The sequence below is a fragment of the Mercurialis annua genome, linkage group LG2 (assembly GCF_937616625.2).
Source record: "Mercurialis annua linkage group LG2, ddMerAnnu1.2, whole genome shotgun sequence".
NCBI lineage: Eukaryota > Viridiplantae > Streptophyta > Magnoliopsida > Malpighiales > Euphorbiaceae > Mercurialis > Mercurialis annua.
The window spans coordinates 40,967,096-40,987,309 of NC_065571.1; the positions used below are offsets into that span (position 1 = coordinate 40,967,096).

Here is a 20,214-nt window from a genome sequence, read left to right on the forward strand (position 1 = left end):
TACATGTATCTATTTTCTTATTAAGTTGCAGGCTCACCCCTCTACATTATTTTTAGGACACAAAGAGTTGCATTGAGTGGACATTTGCATTTGATAGACGTTTCAGGTGAGCCAATGGAGAGTTCCTTGTATATGCATATTTTAAAGTGTTTATGTATATAAGTTAGATAAATGAAACGTTTATACTAAGAGTTAATATACTATGTGAGATAGTATGAATGTATATGCATATGCTTTTAGCTAACACTTTTATATCGTAACATAACATTTAAATGAATTTTGTTGTGTTTGTTATAACGTTATTAGTAAATAGTAAATAGTGTTATAATTAAGAGGGTGTCACACTTTTGGTATAATTCAACCTACAACTTAGCAGAACCGGATAAATTCAACTCAAAACTTAGTAAAACCAGAATAATTTGACTCTTCGAGCAAAAAAGGAGAGTGGATTACCTAATTAAAAAGGTTTATCCTAAGAAAATTATAAATAAGCTTAATTAACTCTAATTAAAATCTTATATTTAACACTAGTTCACCCTTCTTTTCTTCTTTCCTTCCACCGCCGCTGCCATTGTGACGTCCCGAAAATTTTAGGTCGTTAATTAAGTCACAGGGAGTGATTTTTTATAACCGGCAGTAGGTAAATTAAATTTAAGTACAAATCTAATTTATACGTGTCCATAAAAATATATCGTAGCCATAAGATTTTAGAATTTAAATTTGGGAATTTAAATTTTAATAAGTGGGGTGTGACTCGGACTAAGAAAATCTTAGAAAATTAGAATAAAATAAGGGTTAATTACATATAAAATCACCACCTTTACACGATTTTTCAAAAATAACTCGACTTTTAAAAGTGTCAATTTAGTGCATCACTTTTCATATCTTTTAAAAAACAACATGGACATGTTTTTAGGCAAAATTTTGCTGACTTGGACACCTGATGGGTCTACCACGTGTTCTGCCACGTCAGCAAAAACGCCACTAAAAACGATAATTGTTTCAAAATAGCTTTTTAATTGTTTATTTAACTTATTTTAGTTAAGTATTTGATGGTAACTATCGGTTACTTGTATTTCAAATTATTAAATTCCGATTTAATATTTAATTATTATTATATCAAAAAGTAATACTCTGGTTTAATGTGATGTTGAGATATACTTACCAATCTATACGATTGGTATACTCTGAGTGATATTTGAATTTTGTGTTTTGGTTACATGTCGTAAGTAGCGAGTTTTACGCTTATTTAAGTTTTAAACTAAATTTGAGTTCCTTTATTTTATAAATTGAACTCTGGTTATTTAAGTGTTCCAGGTATACATAAAAACTGATTTTATAACTCTGGTTGGATATTTGGGTCGGGTTAGACTTGGGTCGCCCGACATGTCAGATCGAGCTTGATTAGTATGATATCTTGCTGACTCACTACCTTGGGATTGTAAACTTTGGTTTACACTTTACATAAGTTATTAAATGATTTTGGAAAATGTTTTAAAGATGGGAACTCAGTTTAGTTTGGCATTCTTATGACTCTGGTTAAGTTGATTGATTACGTAATGTACTTCAGTTGTGGTTGACTTGTTGAATTGTGTTAGTCCTACGTGGCGTCTAGCATTCTTAGAGTTAGGGGTTCATTGGATTTTAACTTGTGTCTTATTTTTGAGACCGGCCGTCTGCTCATGCTTCGGAGTATGCACAGGTTTAGTTTACTTGCCAGGAGTTATCACGTGGATTCGCAATCAGTGAGTTTGTAGTGTTATTTACCGCTTTGTTAAGTAACATAAAGTATTTTAGTATTATAAATGTTTTTGAACTGTTTTTAACTGATCTAACTGGATTGCAACGAGCTAATAGATAGGCATTATTGAGACTGTGTGCACCAGTTATACATATACTTCCGGCGGATTATAATCTGGCCTACTTTGGTTTCGGTGGACTTATCTCTGGCCTACTTTGGGATCGACGAGGATTCGTTCCTGTCTACTTTGGGATTCGGTGATGATACGTCACACCTACTTTGATCTTTCATTTCAATACTGTTATTCCATAATCTTATATATATATATATATATATATATATATATATATATATATATATATATATATATATATATATATATATATATATATATATATATATATATATTAGTATGAAAGTTTTTCAGGTTTTAAAGGTTTTTAACTTAATAAATGTAAATAGTACTATGAACTCATCTCAGTATATTTGACCCCGGTTGTTTAACCATTTTAGGGTTTACAGTTGAGCGAGTCGTGGACCTCCATTTGATTGATTCCGTAAGTTTGCATTTGTTTTAAAGAAAGATGTCAAAGTTATTTTAAACTCTTAAACCACAGTAGTAATAGCATATCTTTATTATTATAGTTATCAGATTAATCTTATTGTTATTCTTATGCTTGTTTGCATGTTTAATTACTTTGAATATTGGATTTTTATATATAAGGCATGTTGTTGTTAGTGTCTCATGTTTAAGACGAGCTTTTGTTTATATAATTGATTATATGAACTGTTAGACTTAGGTTAGAGTCTCGGTTGCCCCCGAGCATTGTTTTATGCAGGCTTATATGTTTGTCTGTTTTCTGCAAGGCTTGCTTAGGGTTTTTATAAAACCATACCCATACCCTAGCGCCGCCCACGATCCAAGAAATTGGGTCGTGACAAAGTTGGTATTAGAGCTTTGGTTTGAAACCAAAGCCATTTTGCATGTTATGTGTTATTGCTTTAAGGCATGTTAAGTATTGTTGTGTCATAGAATCTACTGCGAAATTAGGATTCAAGTCTTATCTTTTGAAAAGTTATCTTTTAATTTGATACTTTCAACCTTCATCTATAGGAATATTGTGCGTCGATATCATATTTTAACTAATTTTTATCTTTGGTGTTTATTGGTTGGTTTTATGATTTGGATTATAGTATCACGTTGGTGATTACTTCAGGTGCCATGATTGAATATTTGAGATATTTCAGTGTTGAATTGTCGTTTGCTATATTTGAACATTGATTATAAAAAATGATATTTTGTTAGGATTTGGCCTTGTTTCGGTTTTAAATGATTTTTGACCGTAAATTATTTTATCACGTTTGGTGACTTTACGTTGTTGGCCACGTATTGGTTTTACATTGATTTTAAGAAAATACTTTTGGCTTGACTGGTGTTTTGACACAAAAGTCGGATAGGTAGTCTAGACATGACATCTTAAAATATGATTTTCAGTAGTTCAAGTCCCTCTATCCCCAAAAAAGGCCCGCCCGGATATGGGATATGGTGTTTTGTTATCATTCTTATGCGTTCGATTCTTTCACAAGCATATCCCATATCCAGGCCGGATCTCTTTTCACAAGTCTTGCGGTAGATATGATATACATAAAAATGAACACCTTTGAACAACCCCCCCCCTCCAGTGGAAAATGGAATGATTAACAATCCAAATCATTATCCGATTCATTTTTTTTAATTGACATAGACCAAAGTCATTTAGTAAAATGAAGAAGACTACACGTCTAAAATAAAATGGTCGGGATAGCTTAGCTGGTAGAGCAGAGGACTAAAAATCCTCGGGTCACCAGTTCAAATCTGATTCCTGGCACATGATTAATTTGTGTATGAGTATCCATTCTACAACTTATATAAATTATTAGATTGTAGATGAGTAAAGCGTTTATGTTCTAAATAAAGTATTAAAAAAAATTAGATTATGTCTTTTTTTTTATTGATTTGTTCATAATCATAATGTGTCTCCTCTCGATCAAAAAGAATGTTAATACTTTGTATAGACTCGAAAGGTTGGTATGTTTGTACGACAATCAGGTGCGCCTGAAAGTATAGTCTCAACTTCTTCACCGTCGTTGTCAATGCTAGAGCCGTCTTTTCAATTTTCGGGCATCTGAGCTCTACGCCTTTTAAGGTCCGGCTTACATAGTATACCGGTAGTTATTGACCTTCCTCATCCCTTACCAGAACCGTTGCAATAGTGTCCCTGCATATGAAAATGTACAGGTATAGGACTTCATCATCTTTTGGTCGACTTAGTAACGGTGGCTTTGTTAGGAACTTCTTCAGATCATCAAAGGCTTGGTCGGACTCTTCTCCCCACTTGAATATTTTATTTTTAGCGTGTTGTAAAACGGGAGGCATCTTTAGGCTGACGATGAGATGAATCGTCCAAGGGCCGTTACTCTTCCGTTGAGAACCCGTACTTCCCTTTGATTCTTCGGTGGAGTCATTCCCAAGATGGCCTTGATTTTTTCTTGGTTTGCTTCCACCCCTCTTTGGGACACCATGTATCCCAAATAAATTCCTCCTTCCACTTTGAATGTGCATTTTTCCGGGTTCATCTTCATATTAAATTTGTCGAGTATCTCCATCATCGTTCATAGGTTTTTGGGGTGATCTTCTTCACTCTTACTTTTCACTATTACATCATCGACCTATGCTTCCATTGTTTTTCCGATTTGGTCTTTGAACATGTGTTTTATCAGCTGTTGGTATGTTGCTCCTGTATTTTTCAGCCCAAAGGGCATCATAGTGTAGTAATAGGTTCCTTCGTCCATGACAAAGCTTGTTTTTATTTGATCTTCTTTTCATCGGGATTTGGTTGTATCCTTGCTCCATGTCCACCAAGTTGTACATCATATACCCTGCGGTGGATACGACTAGTTAATCGATATTGGGTATGGGAAAGCAGTTCTTTGGGCATGCCTTATTCAGGTCTGTAAAATCAACGCACATTCAGTTCTTCCCGTTTGCCTTTTTTACTAGGACCACATTGCTTAGCCAGTTCGGGTATTTGACTTCTTTGATGAACCCCGCCCCTAGCAGCTTTTCTACTTCCTTTGCTATGATTCTTTGTCGCTCCTCCGAGTGTCGTCGCTTCTTTTGTCGAATCGGCTTCATGGTTGTGTCGACATTTAATTCATGGCATGCTACATCCGGATGTACGCCCTTGATGTCAAAGGCTTTTGTGGCAAACGTCCCTTCAAACTCTTGGAGCACTTTTTGGATCTCCGTTTCGGTCGACTCTTTCATGTTGGTGCCCATTTTCATGTTTTTCCCGGTGTGGACTTCCCACAGCTTTGTTTCTCCCACTAGCTCGACTGTTGATTCCTCATATGGAAATTCCAATATCTCTTCTATATGGAGTAGCTCGGCCATGGTCGCCCAGTGGCTGGCTTCTGCTTCCTCTTGGCTTCCTTCAAAAATCATCGTCCCCGAAGAGGTTGGGATCATTATCCTTTTATTCCTTGTGTCGATGACTGCTCCTGACTCGTAGAGGAACGGCCGACCGAATATCAGGTCATATGGGAGGTTCCTGCTTGCGATTTGAAAAGGGGAAGCAACTGTCCTCCTCTCCCATCGTCAAGGTTTACTCCAATTTCCACTTTTCCCATGGTTCGGAGTCTTCCGCCTCCTATTCCTCGCACGTAACCCGGGTTCACTTTCACGCGGATCTGACTCCCTCCTGTCGCCGAATAGGCTTTCTGTGTGATGATATTAACGCTCGATCCCGGGTCTACTGACACTCTTCAGATCCCTCATCCCCCTACTCTCACCGTTACTACAACGGCTCCCTCCGGATCTTTTGGCTCGAAATCTGGATCCACGTTGCATTCGACTACTGGTGTAGCAGTTCTCTTCCGCTTGTATCCTCTCATAGGACTTTCGTCAGTCTCGACTCTACTTCTTTTTTTTATCGTGTTTTTTTCGTACGTGTCCATCATAACTTGCCTATAGGTATGGTTGTGGGTCTATGAGGTTCTGGTTACATACCACTTCTATCACTAGAATTTGCTTTCTTGAGAACAGTGTTCCCACAAACGGCGCCAAATTATAGATGTGGTAATATTTAGAGGTTATATAGGATCAGATCATTATTACAATTGGGTGTCTAGTCTATGTGAGATAGTAAATGTCCCTAAATCTGGTCCTCTTCATGGATGAGGGACCAATCTATTTATAGGCGAGCATGTGTTCCTTGCTCTTCTTAATCGATGTGAGTTATGTGTTGATTAAATGCTTTGGCATTTCGCTTGTAGACTTGTTCCATCATTAGCTATTTAGTTGGTTAAATTCGTATTTAACTATGCATGTCATAAAAGGTGGCAAAAATATTGTTTTTGTGCCTGAAAGTATCAAAAAGGACTTCAGGGCCATAAGAGTTTGGGTATATGGTCAATTTCATCCGTCAAATCTACAAATAGGCCAATAAACTTATAAGGCATTGCATTTGTCCAATTTCTTGGACTTTTATTGTGACCCTTTCAAATGTTTATGCGCTATCTACGGCTAATTACGCTTCAAACTAGAGGTGGGCAACAAAATTGGTCAAACCGATTAATCAAATCGAAAATATGGTTAACCGGTCTAAAAATTTAGGTTTAGATTTTGATTTTAAATTTTATGATTAATTGTTTATGTTTAGATTTTGTAGTTTTTAAGCCGCGGTTAACCGGTTTATAAATAATATAAATTTTTCTATATACATACATACATACATACGTTTTTATGATTCAAATAAAATACAGTTTATAATTTACACACATAAAAATTATAAACACAAAAATATATTTAATAAATATTTTATTTAGGAATATATTTTTATTTTAATAGAATATATATATATATATATATATATATATATATATATATATATATTAAAAGAATTTCATCTTCCTAAACAAAATATGTATTTAATTAAATAGAACGAAAATTAAATATTAGTTATTAAACAATATTTAAAATTTTATTTGTAAATGCTATCTTTTTCGAATTTAATTTTCCTAATGGTTTCATGTTTAAAACCCGTAAAATCAAAAAAACAATCCATTTTAAATGGTCAACCGATTTAATCATTCATCGTTTTAAAATTTTAGGTTTAAATTTTTAATTTTAAAAATCGTACTATTATGAACCGGTTTACAAATTACCTTCATGAATGGGTTAACGAGGCCATGCCCAGCCCTACTTCAAACCCTCAAGTTTATCATTGTGCATTGATTTAGCCCATTTGTATTCGAACATGCAGATTGTTAGCTCGTCACCTAGACGAGTTTCTTTAAAAATCATCATTAAACGCTTGCGTTTCTATCATTTTTTACCTGTCCGAAAAAGTGTCTATAATATCAGTCACTTCAGTTCTATAATCAAAATATGAACAATATTTGATTTTTAAAGAGAATAAAAACTAAATTGAATTAAAAAGAAAATTAATTTCAATTTATTTGGACTTTTTTAAAATTTATAAGTATTAAAAGTCAATGACAAGAGATATTCATCTACTTAGTTATATATTATACTAAACTTTTTATATATAATATAGTTAAAGGACAAATCAAAATTCTCTAAAGAAAACTAATTTATACTATTATGGGTGTTGATATGTCTTAAAATTAATTAAAACATACATTAAACTTTTTTATGGTCACAATCATCGATTAAACTGGTTTAACTACATTTCAATTCCTGAGGTTAGTTGGTCTGACACCTGACCGGCTTTTATTTCAGCCAATTGAGCATACTGGTCTGATCCTTTAATAACTAGTTTAAACTTTTAATTTTATTTAGTTTGGTAAATTAATTGGTAAAAAACAAAATCAAAAATCAAATATTATACTTTTATATACATCTAAGGATTAATCCATTTTAAAATCCCTTACTTTACGAGTATTATTTATCGGATCCTTAAACTTTCATTTGGTCTAAACTGGTCCTTTAACTTTACGTTTTTTATATTTTTTGTCCTTGAACTTCAATTAGTCTTATATGTCCCTGAATTTTGGTTTTTTGATTTCTCAATTCCTCAAAAACATAAACTTAAACGACCTGATAAAAAAAACGTAAAGCTGGGGGACCAGATAAAGAAAAAATCATAAAGTTAAGAGACCAAAAGCCTAAATGAAAATTTAGGGAGTGTATAAACAAAAAAAAACATAAAGCTAAGGGGTCAGATAAGCCCAAATGAAAATTTAGAGACTGGATAAACAAAAAACGTAAAACTAAGGGGTCGGATAAGCCTAAATAAAAGTTTAGCTACCAGATAAACAAAACTCATAAAATTAAGAGACCTTAAAATGGATTAATCCTGCATTTAACTAATCATGCACACTCATAATATCAGTTTTTAAATTCATATCAGTACTAATTGATTAAATTTTCAAGATGGTGGAGATTATATTGAAAAGAATCTTTAAAATTTATTTAAATAAAAAATTCATGAAATATAAAAATATGTTATATAGTTTATATTTATAAATAAATAAATTTAACTCTTAATATAAAATAAAAATATTTAATCAAAATTTTCAATATAATGATATCTCGAATACAAATATCCAATGTATTAATAAATGTTTTGAGGAAAAACAGCAAAAGGAGACCATCACTCCGATTGACAAAGCTACCCTTACTTGGAATGTTGGTAGGGCATTGGGTTTATTCAAAGACTACGAAAAAATGCCATCACTTTGCAGCTGGCAGAAAAAATTTCAAAACACAAAGGACTTTCTGCCTAAGTCCCATTTTCTTCCAGGTTAATTATTTTTATTATGTCTACGCCTTTAAGATTTATCTCTTGGAACTGTCGAGGTGGATTACGAAGTCCTCACAAACAACAAGCTATCCGCACTTTAATTTTCAATCATAAAATTGCTTTTATTGGGTTAGTGGAATCAAAAAAAGAAATTATCGATGATTTTCTTGTGCGTAAATTATGGCCACATTCAGACTTTGGATTCTCTTTTATTCCGTCTATAGGAGCATCCGGAGGTTTGCTCTTAATTTGGAACTCAATTTTGCTTCAAACGGTCTTTATATATAAATGTGTTAGATGGTTATGTATGGATTTTACTTGGTCTGGCACTCTTATTCACCATGTTCTCGTTTATGGAAGTAATTTTGCTGCTGAACGCATTTTATTTTGGGAGATCATTAAGCCTTTGATTATCTTTCCTGGTCTCGAGATCTTTAGTGGGGATTTTAATGAAGTTACTGAAATAGTTGAGAGATCAAATTGCCCTAACTTTACCCTGTCTATGATGGCCCTTAAAGATTTCATCAACAGTTTAGAACTTATGGATATCCCTCTTCAGAGTCGGGTATTTACTTGGTATAATTCGAACTCTTAATCTCGTATCGACATGTGCATCATGTCGAGTAGTTCAGCTATTGATTGGCATTTCCTTTCTCTTGCGGCCTTGCCTAAAGGTCGTTCCGATCATACTGCGATTATTTTCAAATCAGATAACAAATTTGACTGGGATCCAAAACCATTACTCTCTATTAACGCATGGTGGGATAATTTTGATTTTGATAGCTTTGTTTCAAGCTCTTGGCTATCTCTTTCTTCCTCGGATACAAATCAGGATTTAGTTCATAAATTAAGGTAACTTCGGCAGATTATAAAAGGGTGGAATTTGAATGTTTTTGGCAGCCAAAATAACCGGGTTAGAGATTAATCAATTTCCTTGTAACAGCTCAAGACTCTAGAGAATTGAATGGCTCTGAAATTGAGCAGCTCACTTCTTTGAAAACCAACCTTTGGGAGGCTGAACATCTAATTGACTAGCTTTGGTTCATTATCGAAATAATTTCATTTCTAAAATAGAGATAGGTACTAATACTTTCATTGCTCCTTCAGATATTAGGCTTCATACCATGAATTATTTCAGCAGCCTTAATGTCAGTCATAAAATTTTCTGTAATGATCTCAAGCCTTGACTTCATATCGATCTCTCCAGCTCAAGCCTCTCAGTACTCGTCCTTTCACCGAAACAGAAATCTTCATTACTCTCTCCTCCTGCGGTGTGTCAAAGACGCCAGGGCCTGAAGGTTTTAACTTCTTTTTATATCATAAAGCTTGGAATTATTTAAAAAAGGACTTGTTGGATATGTTCAACACCTTTTACAGGACTACTCAGCTTCCAAAAGGTATCAATACCTCTTTTTTAGTACTCATTCCGAAAGTCACAAGCTCTAATAATCTTAAAGATTATAGACCCATTAGCCTTGTCAATGGTGTTTATAAACTTCTATCAAAATCCATTAATCAGATTAGCTCATGTCATGCCTTCCATTATTTTCGATTACCAAAATGCTTTCATCAAAGGTCGTAGCATTCTTGACTATTCTAGGATTGCCAATGACCTCCTGCATATAGCAAACAGAAGAAAAGATAAGTTATTGCTTCTCAAGCTTGGTTTTCATAAGGATTTGACTCTATAGACTGGAAATATCTTATCTGTGTGATGAGATCCATGCTTTTTCCTACAACTTGGATAAACTAGATTCACAAGTATTTAGCAACAGGATCCATCTCAGTTTTAGTTAATGGAAGTCCAATTAACCCATATAGATTACATCTAGGGGTTTGATAGGGATACCCAATCTCGCCCTTTTTGTTTGTTATAGCTTTATAAGGTCTTAACAATGTTCTTAAGAAAGCTAATGATATCAGGTTGATTCAAGGTTTCTGTTTTGATGATATTTCTGCAACTATTTCGCAACTCCAATTTGCAGAAGATACTCTTTTGTTCATGCCTTTTCACCATGAACAATGTCAAGAATATCACTCGGATACTCCGTTGTTTCGAACTCGTTTCCGGTCTCAAGATAAATTTCAACAAAAGCTCAGTCATGGGTATTAACTTAAACCAAGCGGATTTACAGTTGGCAGCAGGTTTTATGGGCTGTAACATTGGTAATCTCCCTACCAAATATCTCGGTCTCCCATTATCTACTCGTTCTATTACCTCCGGAGCTATTTAAACATAAACTTTCTCTCTGGAAAGGTTCCTTTCTCTCGCCGGCAAGTGGATTAACTCTAATTAAATCTGTCCTATAGAGTATACCTGTTTACTTCATGTCCATCCTTATAATGTCGGTCTCTATTCAATACGAGCTTGAGAGTTATATGAAAAGGTTTCTTTGGAGAGGTAATTTTTCTAGTATAACTCTTTGTAAAGTTTCTTGGGATACAATTTGTAATGATTATAAAGATGGAGGTTTGGACATTCACAGACTTTGTACCCGCAATCAGAGTTTACTCTTTAAATCGGTGTGGAAACTTAGGTTCAATAGTCCAAATTCTCTTTGGTCAAGAGTTATGCTTTCTTGTTCTAAGATTAGTGACCGGAACACTCTTTTAACCAACGACAATAGGAGCCTCTCTTTTGTTTGGAAGAACATTAGAATATGTTGTTGTCTTGATGAGTTTGCTTGGAATTTATTCATTTCTAATACTCGTTTCTCAATGCATAATGGTCATTTTATTTCCTTCTGGTCTGATAGGTCGAACGGCGAAGATATGATGGCAGCTCTTTATCCGCGCCTGTACAACCTTTCTAGACAGAAATATGATAGCTTTTCGGTCATCACAAACACGGCATGGATTTGGAGAAGAAGGTTGCCCTACAAGAAAAACGGGAACTTGGCAGTTTATAAATTCATTTGAATCATATTACCGTTAACTCTTGGTCAGATATGACAATTTGGATGAAAGGTAGTGGTGCTTACACTGCAAATAGTTTTTGCAAATCGAATCGCACAAATATAGCAGCTGCAGTCTTACCGTTCTCAACAACATGGTCTTCTATTTCCCCTCCTCGCATCTTGTTCTTCATTTGGCTCGCTCTCCATCGTCTTATTTCATCACTATTTTTGCTTCACAGCAGGAATATTGTGGCTGCAGAAGCAATCTACATCTCTCTGTATCAACAACCTAAAACTCAAGAACACATTCTCATGTACTGTGATTTCGCTACCTCGGTTTGGAACAATATTTATCCAAGGTTGGTTTCCTTTGGGTCATGCCTAACTCTATTATTGATTTTCTTATCCAATGGAGACTCTTGTTTCAAGCGGAAAGAAGTTGAAACTTTGGCATTGTATTTGCGATATTACAATTTGGGAACTGTAGAAAAGTTGAAACAAAAGATTATACGAGACCGACATTATAATTTAAAACTATTCAAATAAATCCTAAGAATTTAATCGTTATAAATTTTTTAATTTAAAATACTTCCAAGCTACCATTGTATTTCTTCGATTTACAAATCCGCTATCAAAAGTATACATGAAGAAGGAGGAGCAGATCGGTATTCCTCCTCATGGAGGAGCAGCAGATCGCTGCTCCTTCTCATGGAGGAGGAAGAGACCGCGCTCCTCCTCCATGAAGGAGGAGCAGGTTTGCTGCTCCTTCTCCATAGAGGAGGAGCAGCGGGCTCTTCCTTTGACGGAGAGTCAGAAATTATTTTTATTAATTAAAATTTATATATTTTTACAATTTTGTATTTAAAAGATTATAAATTTAATTTTGTAAAGAAGAAGGTATTTTTGTACAATTAATAACATTAAAGTCTAATTAGAATATAGGTTCAAAAATGAAGGACTATTTTAAAAAAATCTAAATAAAAAAAGTTCAATTTAATGCTTTAGAGTACAGTTGAAAATGAAAAATGAAAAAAAAGTACAAATAAAGTTTTTCCTAAGTCGGGATATAAACGAAAAATGTTATAAGGTGGGATTTTTTTAAGTAATTAAAACTAAAAAATAAAAAATTATTTTAAATTTTTTTATAACTGAAAAGAGGTCAACTTAATGCTTTGGGGATATAATTGAAACATAAAAGGGAAATTTAGGATATAATTGGAGAAATTCCTACATCATGATATATTTGTAAAAGGGATTAATGGTGGGGATTTTTTGAGTGATTAAGCCTTTTTATTTTGATCCGTGCATCTTGAGTTTTAGCTAGCCTTCAGTGTGCCTCTTGCGGAGGTCATTTTTGGTGCGAAAATGTAAGATCAGAGGCTTTTGCCCCGCCTTGTGGTTCTTTAATATACATCTTTATCCATAAAAAAATAGTGTAACCAAAATTTTAATGTAGTACTGTATAAAACTTTGCAATAAAATAATAGAAGTTCAATTAATTAGATAATATGGCCAATTAAAATAATATACAGCAGTGAATATTAAATTACAATAATGAATTTGGGAATCTAATATACATTATAATTTGATGAATTTCATTTTAATTTATGTCTCAATTCCTACTTTGTGATTATATAAATTATCTATAGAAATAATTAAAATAAATTTTAAAAATAGTTAGATGTAGATAAAAACTTATTAGAGAAAGATAAGCGGTAGAAAATTATAAATTACTAGAAGTAAATATTAAGATTAGTAATATTTACTTATGATGGTAAAAAAAGTTACAAAAAGTTAACACAGTAATTAATTTTTAATTATATAATTCAATAATAAAAAAAAACATGTTCTATCCTAGTAGATTTTACTCAAATACCATCACCCAAATATATAAATGACAAAATATATAAGAAGTGTAATCTTTAAAAATTTAAAGTGTATTTTACAATAAATTAAAAAAAAGGATGAAACTCATGCTTTCCTCAAATTAGGTCTACAACAATATTTAATATATATCTGATTTATTTTATAGAAAAATATCTTTAAATATTTAGGAAAACCATATGTAACTAAACAACTAATCATTCTAAATAATTTTAATTGAAAGAATAGAATAAATACTCTCTAAATAGGAAGAAAATAAAATTTATTTCCAATTTAGTAAGATTTTAGTTTATAATTAAAATTCTAATTACGTAGAAGAGTTTAGTTTTTGGTTGAATAGCAAAATCTATTATGATTAGTTTCCTGTTCCAATTTGGATCTTCTTTGAATCCTAGTGCTTGTAGACTTCTAAACGTAATTGAAAAGTAATGAAGGCAAACAAATCGTCTCTATATATATACATCCCTTGCCATACAAATAAAAACCTAGAGAGTAGCAATGGCAGAAGGAACAAAGATGAAGAGCACAAAAGCAAGTTATTGGTCTGATCTTCCGTCGGACATTTTAGCTTCGATTATCAAACTTCTCGAGGTTCCGATTGATATTATTCGTTTTCGCAGCGTTTGCCGATCATGGCGGAATTCAATCTCCTACAGCAGGGAGGATCATATTGTTTTTCCTCTTAAAACCCCTTTCAACAAAAATCTTTATCCGCACATTTCTTCTACTTCCTCTATCCCTCGGAATGAATTTCTCCAATTTTATCCAACCTCTACCTATCTTGTAAAACCACAATATGATGATTCAAGAACCGCTTTCTTGGTTAAAGTTGAACATCGTCATTTAGGGCAACACAAAGCACGGGTTTTAAATCTTCGCTCGCGGGAAGAAGATATTAACGGTAATAAGGTAATTGATTCGAGGAATTATCATGTATCCGAACTATGCAAAATGTATACATGCAAATTCTTTTGCGATGCGAGTTCTGTTGATTTGAATGCTACGGGCGTAATCAAAAAAGTAATTATTTATCCGGATGATGTTTGGACTAGGAAAGAAGATTGCGTGGTGTTTATTACGAATGTAAGTAAAAAGTTGGACTATTGGAAATTCGGGGACGACAAATGGACGACGATACTCAATGTAGAGTTTGGAGATATGATTCTTCATAATGGAAAAGTGTATGTTTTTGATTGCATGACCGGTCATCTTTGGATCATTGAAGTTTCTTCAACCAAGGTTATTTCGCTAATGAAAGCTACCAAAATTGCATTGAATCGAAGTTGTCGATTCAATTGTGATTTACTGAAGTCGCGCGGAGATCTTTATTTAGTCGAACCATTTTATTGTAAAGAAGGCCTCGATAAATATCAAGTTTATAAACTAAATGAGACACTACGTCAGAAATGGGAGAGCGTGGTACGCATCGGTGGTGATAGGGCTTTCGTCCTTGGTTCTCGAGATACTTCTTCATTCTCCGTTTCAACTGAAAATCTCGTGAGAGTTACAGGAAATAGGATATATTACACGGATAATTGTCGTTTATATATTCGTAACTATGTCTCTAACTATATGGAAGGAATTGTAGTGGGTCCGAGACCGCGGGAATAAACGAACCTTCATGCCCAATAAATTTTGTAAATGCCACGCATCAGCAAATTACTTTTTATTTCTTGCCTGATTATAGTTTTTTATTTTTTTTGTTGCTAATTTTCTTAGCATACTTTGTTTTTACGTTTTGTATTTGGACAATAGATGTTATAATGTTGTTTATTGTGGGTTTTAACTAATTTTCAAATTGATGTGGGGAGCAATTGTGGTAGCCTTTTTTCTGTACATTAAGTGGATGTTTTCTAGTTATTCCAAAGAAGTATATGAACTACAAGAAGCCACGTGTCATAGCCCCATATTCGGTATTAGATTTCTCATATCTCATCACCACTAATAACAAAACAAATCAGCCCAAAAACTACTGTTTTTGTATTGATTTTTCATTTGGAAAAATGAGTGTGAAACTAACTGGAGTTGGTGTGAATTCAAGTCTGCAATTGAAGGCATTACCAAATTTAAATTCAACAAAAATAGTACAGTTTTTGAAGCCTTCTCCTCAAGCAAAAGCAGTATTGAATAGCAGAAAATGCAGACATGTTTGTCAGTCTTCTGCTGTAGATGAGCAGCAAATCTCATTTAGTGAGCCTGAAACTCATCTCATTGATGCTCTCATTGGCATTCAAGGCCGCGGCAAATCGGCAACTCCTCGGCAGCTTCAGGTTCGTTCGCGATTTTTTTAAGTATTTTTCGGATCCCGACTTGGTTATATATAATTCTAGTGAAAAATGTTGCAATATATGATTCATATTTATGAGTAAACTTACTAGTAAAAACTTCAGGAAGTAGAGAGCGCGGTGAAAGTGCTAGAAGGCTTAGGAGGAGAGCCTAACCCGGTATGTCATCAATTTTGTTACTTATATGCTAGGTAGCACGGACACAGATACAGGAAAACGGGACACTTGGACACGGCAAAACGGTGTTATTTTAAGGTTTTCTATTTCGTGTCTGAAATGTCAAGTTTTCGAAACGGGACACGTTGATAAAATGAAGTGTCCGTGCTATCTAGCTTATATGATCTTTCTTAAAGTTTACATACACAATTTTAGATATTTCATCGTGTTACATTTCTTGAAAGTGCTTTTTTTTTATATGAATAATCTCAGACAAAGTCAAATTTAATTGAAGGGCGATGGCAATTAGTGTTCACGACTAGACCAGGGACAGCCTCTCCAATTCAGGTTACGTTTATGCTTCCCACACATATCATATGCTCAGCTCATAAAGGGTTTGCAAAACCGAACCAAAATTGACCAATTAAGAAAATATAACCGACTAATTCGGTTCAATTTGATTTGAAATTATAAACAAAACATAATTTTCGTTTCGGTACAATCTATAGGTGAGCAATTCATTTCAATTTTTATGTAAACCGAATTAAAAAGTCAGATCGAACTAAAAAAATGAATTGATTTAACTAATTTGGTGTGGTATAAATGCAGAGAACATTTGTGGGTGTTGATTTATTTAGCGTATTTCAAGAAGTATACCTTCAGACTAATGATCCACGTGTATCTAACATTGTCAAATTCTCTGATGCAATTGGCGAGCTCAAAGTAGAGGTATCATCAGTTCATTAAGGCGTTTGTTATGTTGAAATATTTAATGATAAAAAAATAAACAATAATTAAAAAAAATTATCGCAAATGCTCGTAAAAATGACGTAACACAACCGTTGGCTAAGATAAATGCTCGATTCATTTGTACCTGCTATAGGCAGCAGCAGCAGTTGAAAAGGGGACTAGAATAATGTTCAGATTTGATAGAGCAGCTTTTGCATTCAAATTCTTGCCATTCAAGGTTCCGTATCCGGTGCCGTTTAAGCTTCTTGGTGATGAAGCAAAAGGTTGGCTGGATACCACATACTTGTCCCCCTCTGGGAACCTTCGGATATCCAAAGGAAACAAGGTAAATCCAACTATGCTTATTCATTCTGACAACTGTAATTTCGGAATTCAAACTCAATCGGATCAAAAACTCGTATCTAAAATGGGTGCTTTGAAGCCCACACGGGTTTGGTCTAGTGGTCTAAGTCTCAACCATCTAGCCACCATGTTGGCGGATTCAAATGAAGTGGTTAGAGTTAGGCTGCTGGCCATTATAGTCCAAATTTGTGACATATGTGGGCTTGCGGGCGGTTCACATCAAGAGTTTGACAATGATCTCGAACTTCAATTCAGGGGAGTGAGCCCTCATCGTCAAAAAAAGGGTGCTTTGATTGTTTATATATTTAAAAACGTTTTTAATTTGTATCACTAAAAACATATAAAACAATATTTGTATAGTGCAGGGCACCACATTTGTGCTGCAGAAGAAAACAGAACCTAGGCAAAATTTACTTACAGCCATTTCTACAGGCCAAAATGTCAAACAGGTAAACATCAATGGTATGTTTGTTCAATTAATTATTTTCATATTTTAATTTTGTAAAATTGATTACCAAATTAATTATATTTGTGATGTAGGCGATTGACAAATTCATGGCAGAAAATGAGGCGATTGGTAGTGATGAGTTAGAACTAGTGGAGGGAGAATGGGAAATGATATGGAGTTCACAGGTCATTAATTCAAGCATCTACATTTATATTATTATGTATTTAGATTGGTTAACTTTTTTTCCTTTCAATTACATCCTATATATCAGCTCGTTAATCAATATGCTATGTGGTGCAGACGGAAACAGATAGTTGGATTGAGAACGCCGGAAACGGCCTTATGGGCAAGCAGGTACGTTATAAAATGGTTACCAGTTTGCTAACGTGGACGAAATAAAAATGTACTTCCAAATAGCAAGTCGATATTTTACAAAAAAGTTATAGTTCGATAACCATAAATAACGGGAAATTAAAACTTGGCGTAAGCTAAGAAAGTAAAAGTGATGATAGAGTGAGATTGTTGGTTAGATTGTTAAGAAGAATGGGGAGCTGAAGTTTGTGGTGGACATCCTATTAGGCCTCAAATTCTCCATGACCGGAACATACCAGTATGTTTCACTATCATTTTTTCATTTATTTTAGGTACAAGGTACAAAAAAACCCTCGTAGTTTTCACAAAAATACAGATTAGCCCTTTTATTTTTTTTAGGTACAATTAAACCCTCTTTGTTTTCAAATAGAACAAATAACCCTTTTCGTACAACATTATTAAAAACGTTCGTTAATGGCTGACATAACTCTTATAATTATATAGGAAAAAAGTTCAAAAATAATTTTAATGTGTAAAATATTTATCAAAAATTTGAAGGGGGTAATTGTCCGAAAAGTAAATTAAAAAAGTTTATTTATTCAATTTAGGGTTTTATTGTTCAATTTTAAAAGCACGAGGATTTGATAGTGCCCAAAAAAAATAAAAGGGATAATCTGTACTTTTGAAGAAAAGTCGAAAGTTTTTTTGTATTTTTTACCTTTATTTTATTTTAATTTATTTTGATAACTGACATGTATCCTACAATCTAATTACAGGAAATCGGGTAAGAAAACATACAGTGTTAAAATGGATGATGCAGCAATCGTTGTGGGACCATATGGATTGCCCGTGGAGATGGAAACCAACATTAATCTACAGCTGCTGTAAGACTAAGCATCATTTTTCACTTTTAAAATCATTATTTCTCTACATTTAAAAAAAAATATTTTTTCTTGATATGATACCAAATAGAATTTAAATATCAAGAGAAAAATTATAGTTTTAACATAATCTCAGTAATAATATTATTGCAGCATTTAATCTCACTCGTATTACGGATATAATTAATGTGACACGTTCTCTCCTAAATTATGGTGTAAACATTGCAGGTACAGTGATGAAAAGATGAGAATTAGCAAGGGATATAGCGGCATTGTTTTTGTGCATATACGTACAGGCAAAATGTGAGATTACAATTTGCATTAGATGCACTAGTAATGATTATGAGACTGTTAGATGTATTTTTTTGCTAAACTTGTAAAGTAAGAATGACAATATAAATGATAACGAGCATGAAAAAACCCAACTTACAATTATAGAAAAAAGATATAAAAAAAACACAGTTATAACTTATTTTGTTTGAGGTGATCTAATAATAATTTATAAAAAAAGTATTGAGTAAAAATGTAATATTATGTTGATGAACATTTCAATCAAGAATAATAAGAAGAAGAAGATGAAGATTGTCTTGTATGTTTAAAGAATGCCTTGTGAAGACTAGCTCCTTAGTCTTTATTTGAAGATTGCCTTCTTGAGGAGCAAAAATACTATGGTTCATGTGTATAGTTAGAATATGAGTCAAATTTAAGGTGCGTTTGGATAAGGTGGATTTGTATTTGAGTTAAATCCAAGTCATTTTTACGCATTTAATTAGATTTGAAATGACTTTGATAACCTTTGAATTTCAAATTCTAACTCATTACCTTTATTAGTTTAAAAATAGACCGATTCAACTAGTTTGATCAAAGATCGTTATATACTCATACTCGAAAAAAGAAAAAAATTGAAATTTTGAATAATAACGATTTTTACTAGTCCTATTAAAATTTGAGCCGATTAAACCGATAAAATTATTCTCTGCTGAAAAATTCAAAAATTGACGGGATACCAAACACAAGAATTCATTTTCAAATAATTTCAAATAGAATTCATTTAGAAATAAAGTAAAATAAAATGAATTCTACATTAAAATTGAACCAAGACCTAGTAAATGTTGTGTATGTTGTTGTTTTTCTCTATAATTTCAAACACTTTTGTTCTTGAACATTTGTATCATTACTATTGGTATCGTTAAACATATTTAAATCATCAACACCGACAAGTGGATATCGTTATTGTTGGCTTCAAGTTCTTTGGAGAGCCGTACAAGCCAGCTCACGTACGATTCAGTACCGTTAAGTTGATATCTTTGCCAATGAATAATTCAACCTTTTTATCTTTAACGTGCACCATGACTTCATGATAGTTCTCAAGAATTCTATATATTTCTTGAGAAAATAACAAGAAAGCAAGAAAAAAGACTCCACTTTTTACACAATACAATTTTATTAAGTTTGTTTACTTTGCCACCATATATGAGTGTTTTATTTCATCCAACACCACCTTTTTCTATTAACCTACAAGTGTCCTACTATGCACCAAAATTAAACTCAAGTTCATGAGGTTCAACCTAATTTATGGACCAATCAGGAACGTCAGATTCTGACCATGACAAACAAACCCCTCCATCAAACGGCACAGCATTACCAACTCTCCTCTCTTCCCTACTGTGCCATTTCCTCTTAACCTTTTTTGCTGAGGCTAAATTCTTATT

The 20,214-nt window shown here is 33.3% G+C and overlaps 2 protein-coding genes and 1 non-coding gene across 3 annotated transcripts; all 3 read left to right on the forward strand.

Moving 5' to 3' along the window:
* Positions 1-3,536: 3,536 nt before the first annotated feature.
* On the forward strand, positions 3,537-3,609 carry TRNAF-AAA (transfer RNA phenylalanine (anticodon AAA)). Its single transcript has one exon. It is a non-coding gene; the product is annotated as a tRNA-Phe (tRNA).
* Positions 3,610-13,791: 10,182 nt separating this feature from the next.
* LOC126670183 (F-box protein At2g26160-like) lies at positions 13,792-15,168 on the forward strand. The gene has a single exon (XM_050363852.2). It carries the CDS (start codon positions 13,827-13,829, stop codon positions 14,937-14,939), a length of 1,113 nt encoding a protein of 370 aa, XP_050219809.1. The 5' UTR covers positions 13,792-13,826; the 3' UTR covers positions 14,940-15,168.
* Positions 15,169-15,265: 97 nt separating this feature from the next.
* On the forward strand, positions 15,266-18,974 carry LOC126670182 (probable plastid-lipid-associated protein 12, chloroplastic). The gene is made up of 11 exons (XM_050363851.2): positions 15,266-15,598; positions 15,719-15,772; positions 16,043-16,117; positions 16,379-16,498; positions 16,653-16,844; positions 17,227-17,310; positions 17,402-17,494; positions 17,610-17,663; positions 17,840-17,919; positions 18,398-18,505; positions 18,731-18,974. The coding sequence occupies exons 1-11, from the start codon at positions 15,332-15,334 to the stop codon at positions 18,807-18,809; spliced, it is 1,206 nt and encodes a 401-aa protein (XP_050219808.1). The 5' UTR covers positions 15,266-15,331; the 3' UTR covers positions 18,810-18,974.
* The last annotated feature ends 1,240 nt before the right edge of the window (positions 18,975-20,214 follow it).

Excerpts from the sequence above, each read along its gene's own strand:
- LOC126670183 (XM_050363852.2), top strand. The coding sequence starts at position 13,827 with ATGGCAGAAGGAACAAAGATGAAGAGCACAAAAGCAAGTTATTGGTCT.
- LOC126670182 (XM_050363851.2), top strand. The coding sequence starts at position 15,332 with ATGAGTGTGAAACTAACTGGAGTTGGTGTGAATTCAAGTCTGCAATTG. Across the intron at positions 15,773-16,042 it reads TAGGAGGAGAGCCTAACCCG|ACAAAGTCAAATTTAATTGA; the intron begins GTATGTCATCAA and ends GAATAATCTCAG. Across the intron at positions 16,499-16,652 it reads TTGGCGAGCTCAAAGTAGAG|GCAGCAGCAGCAGTTGAAAA; the intron begins GTATCATCAGTT and ends TACCTGCTATAG.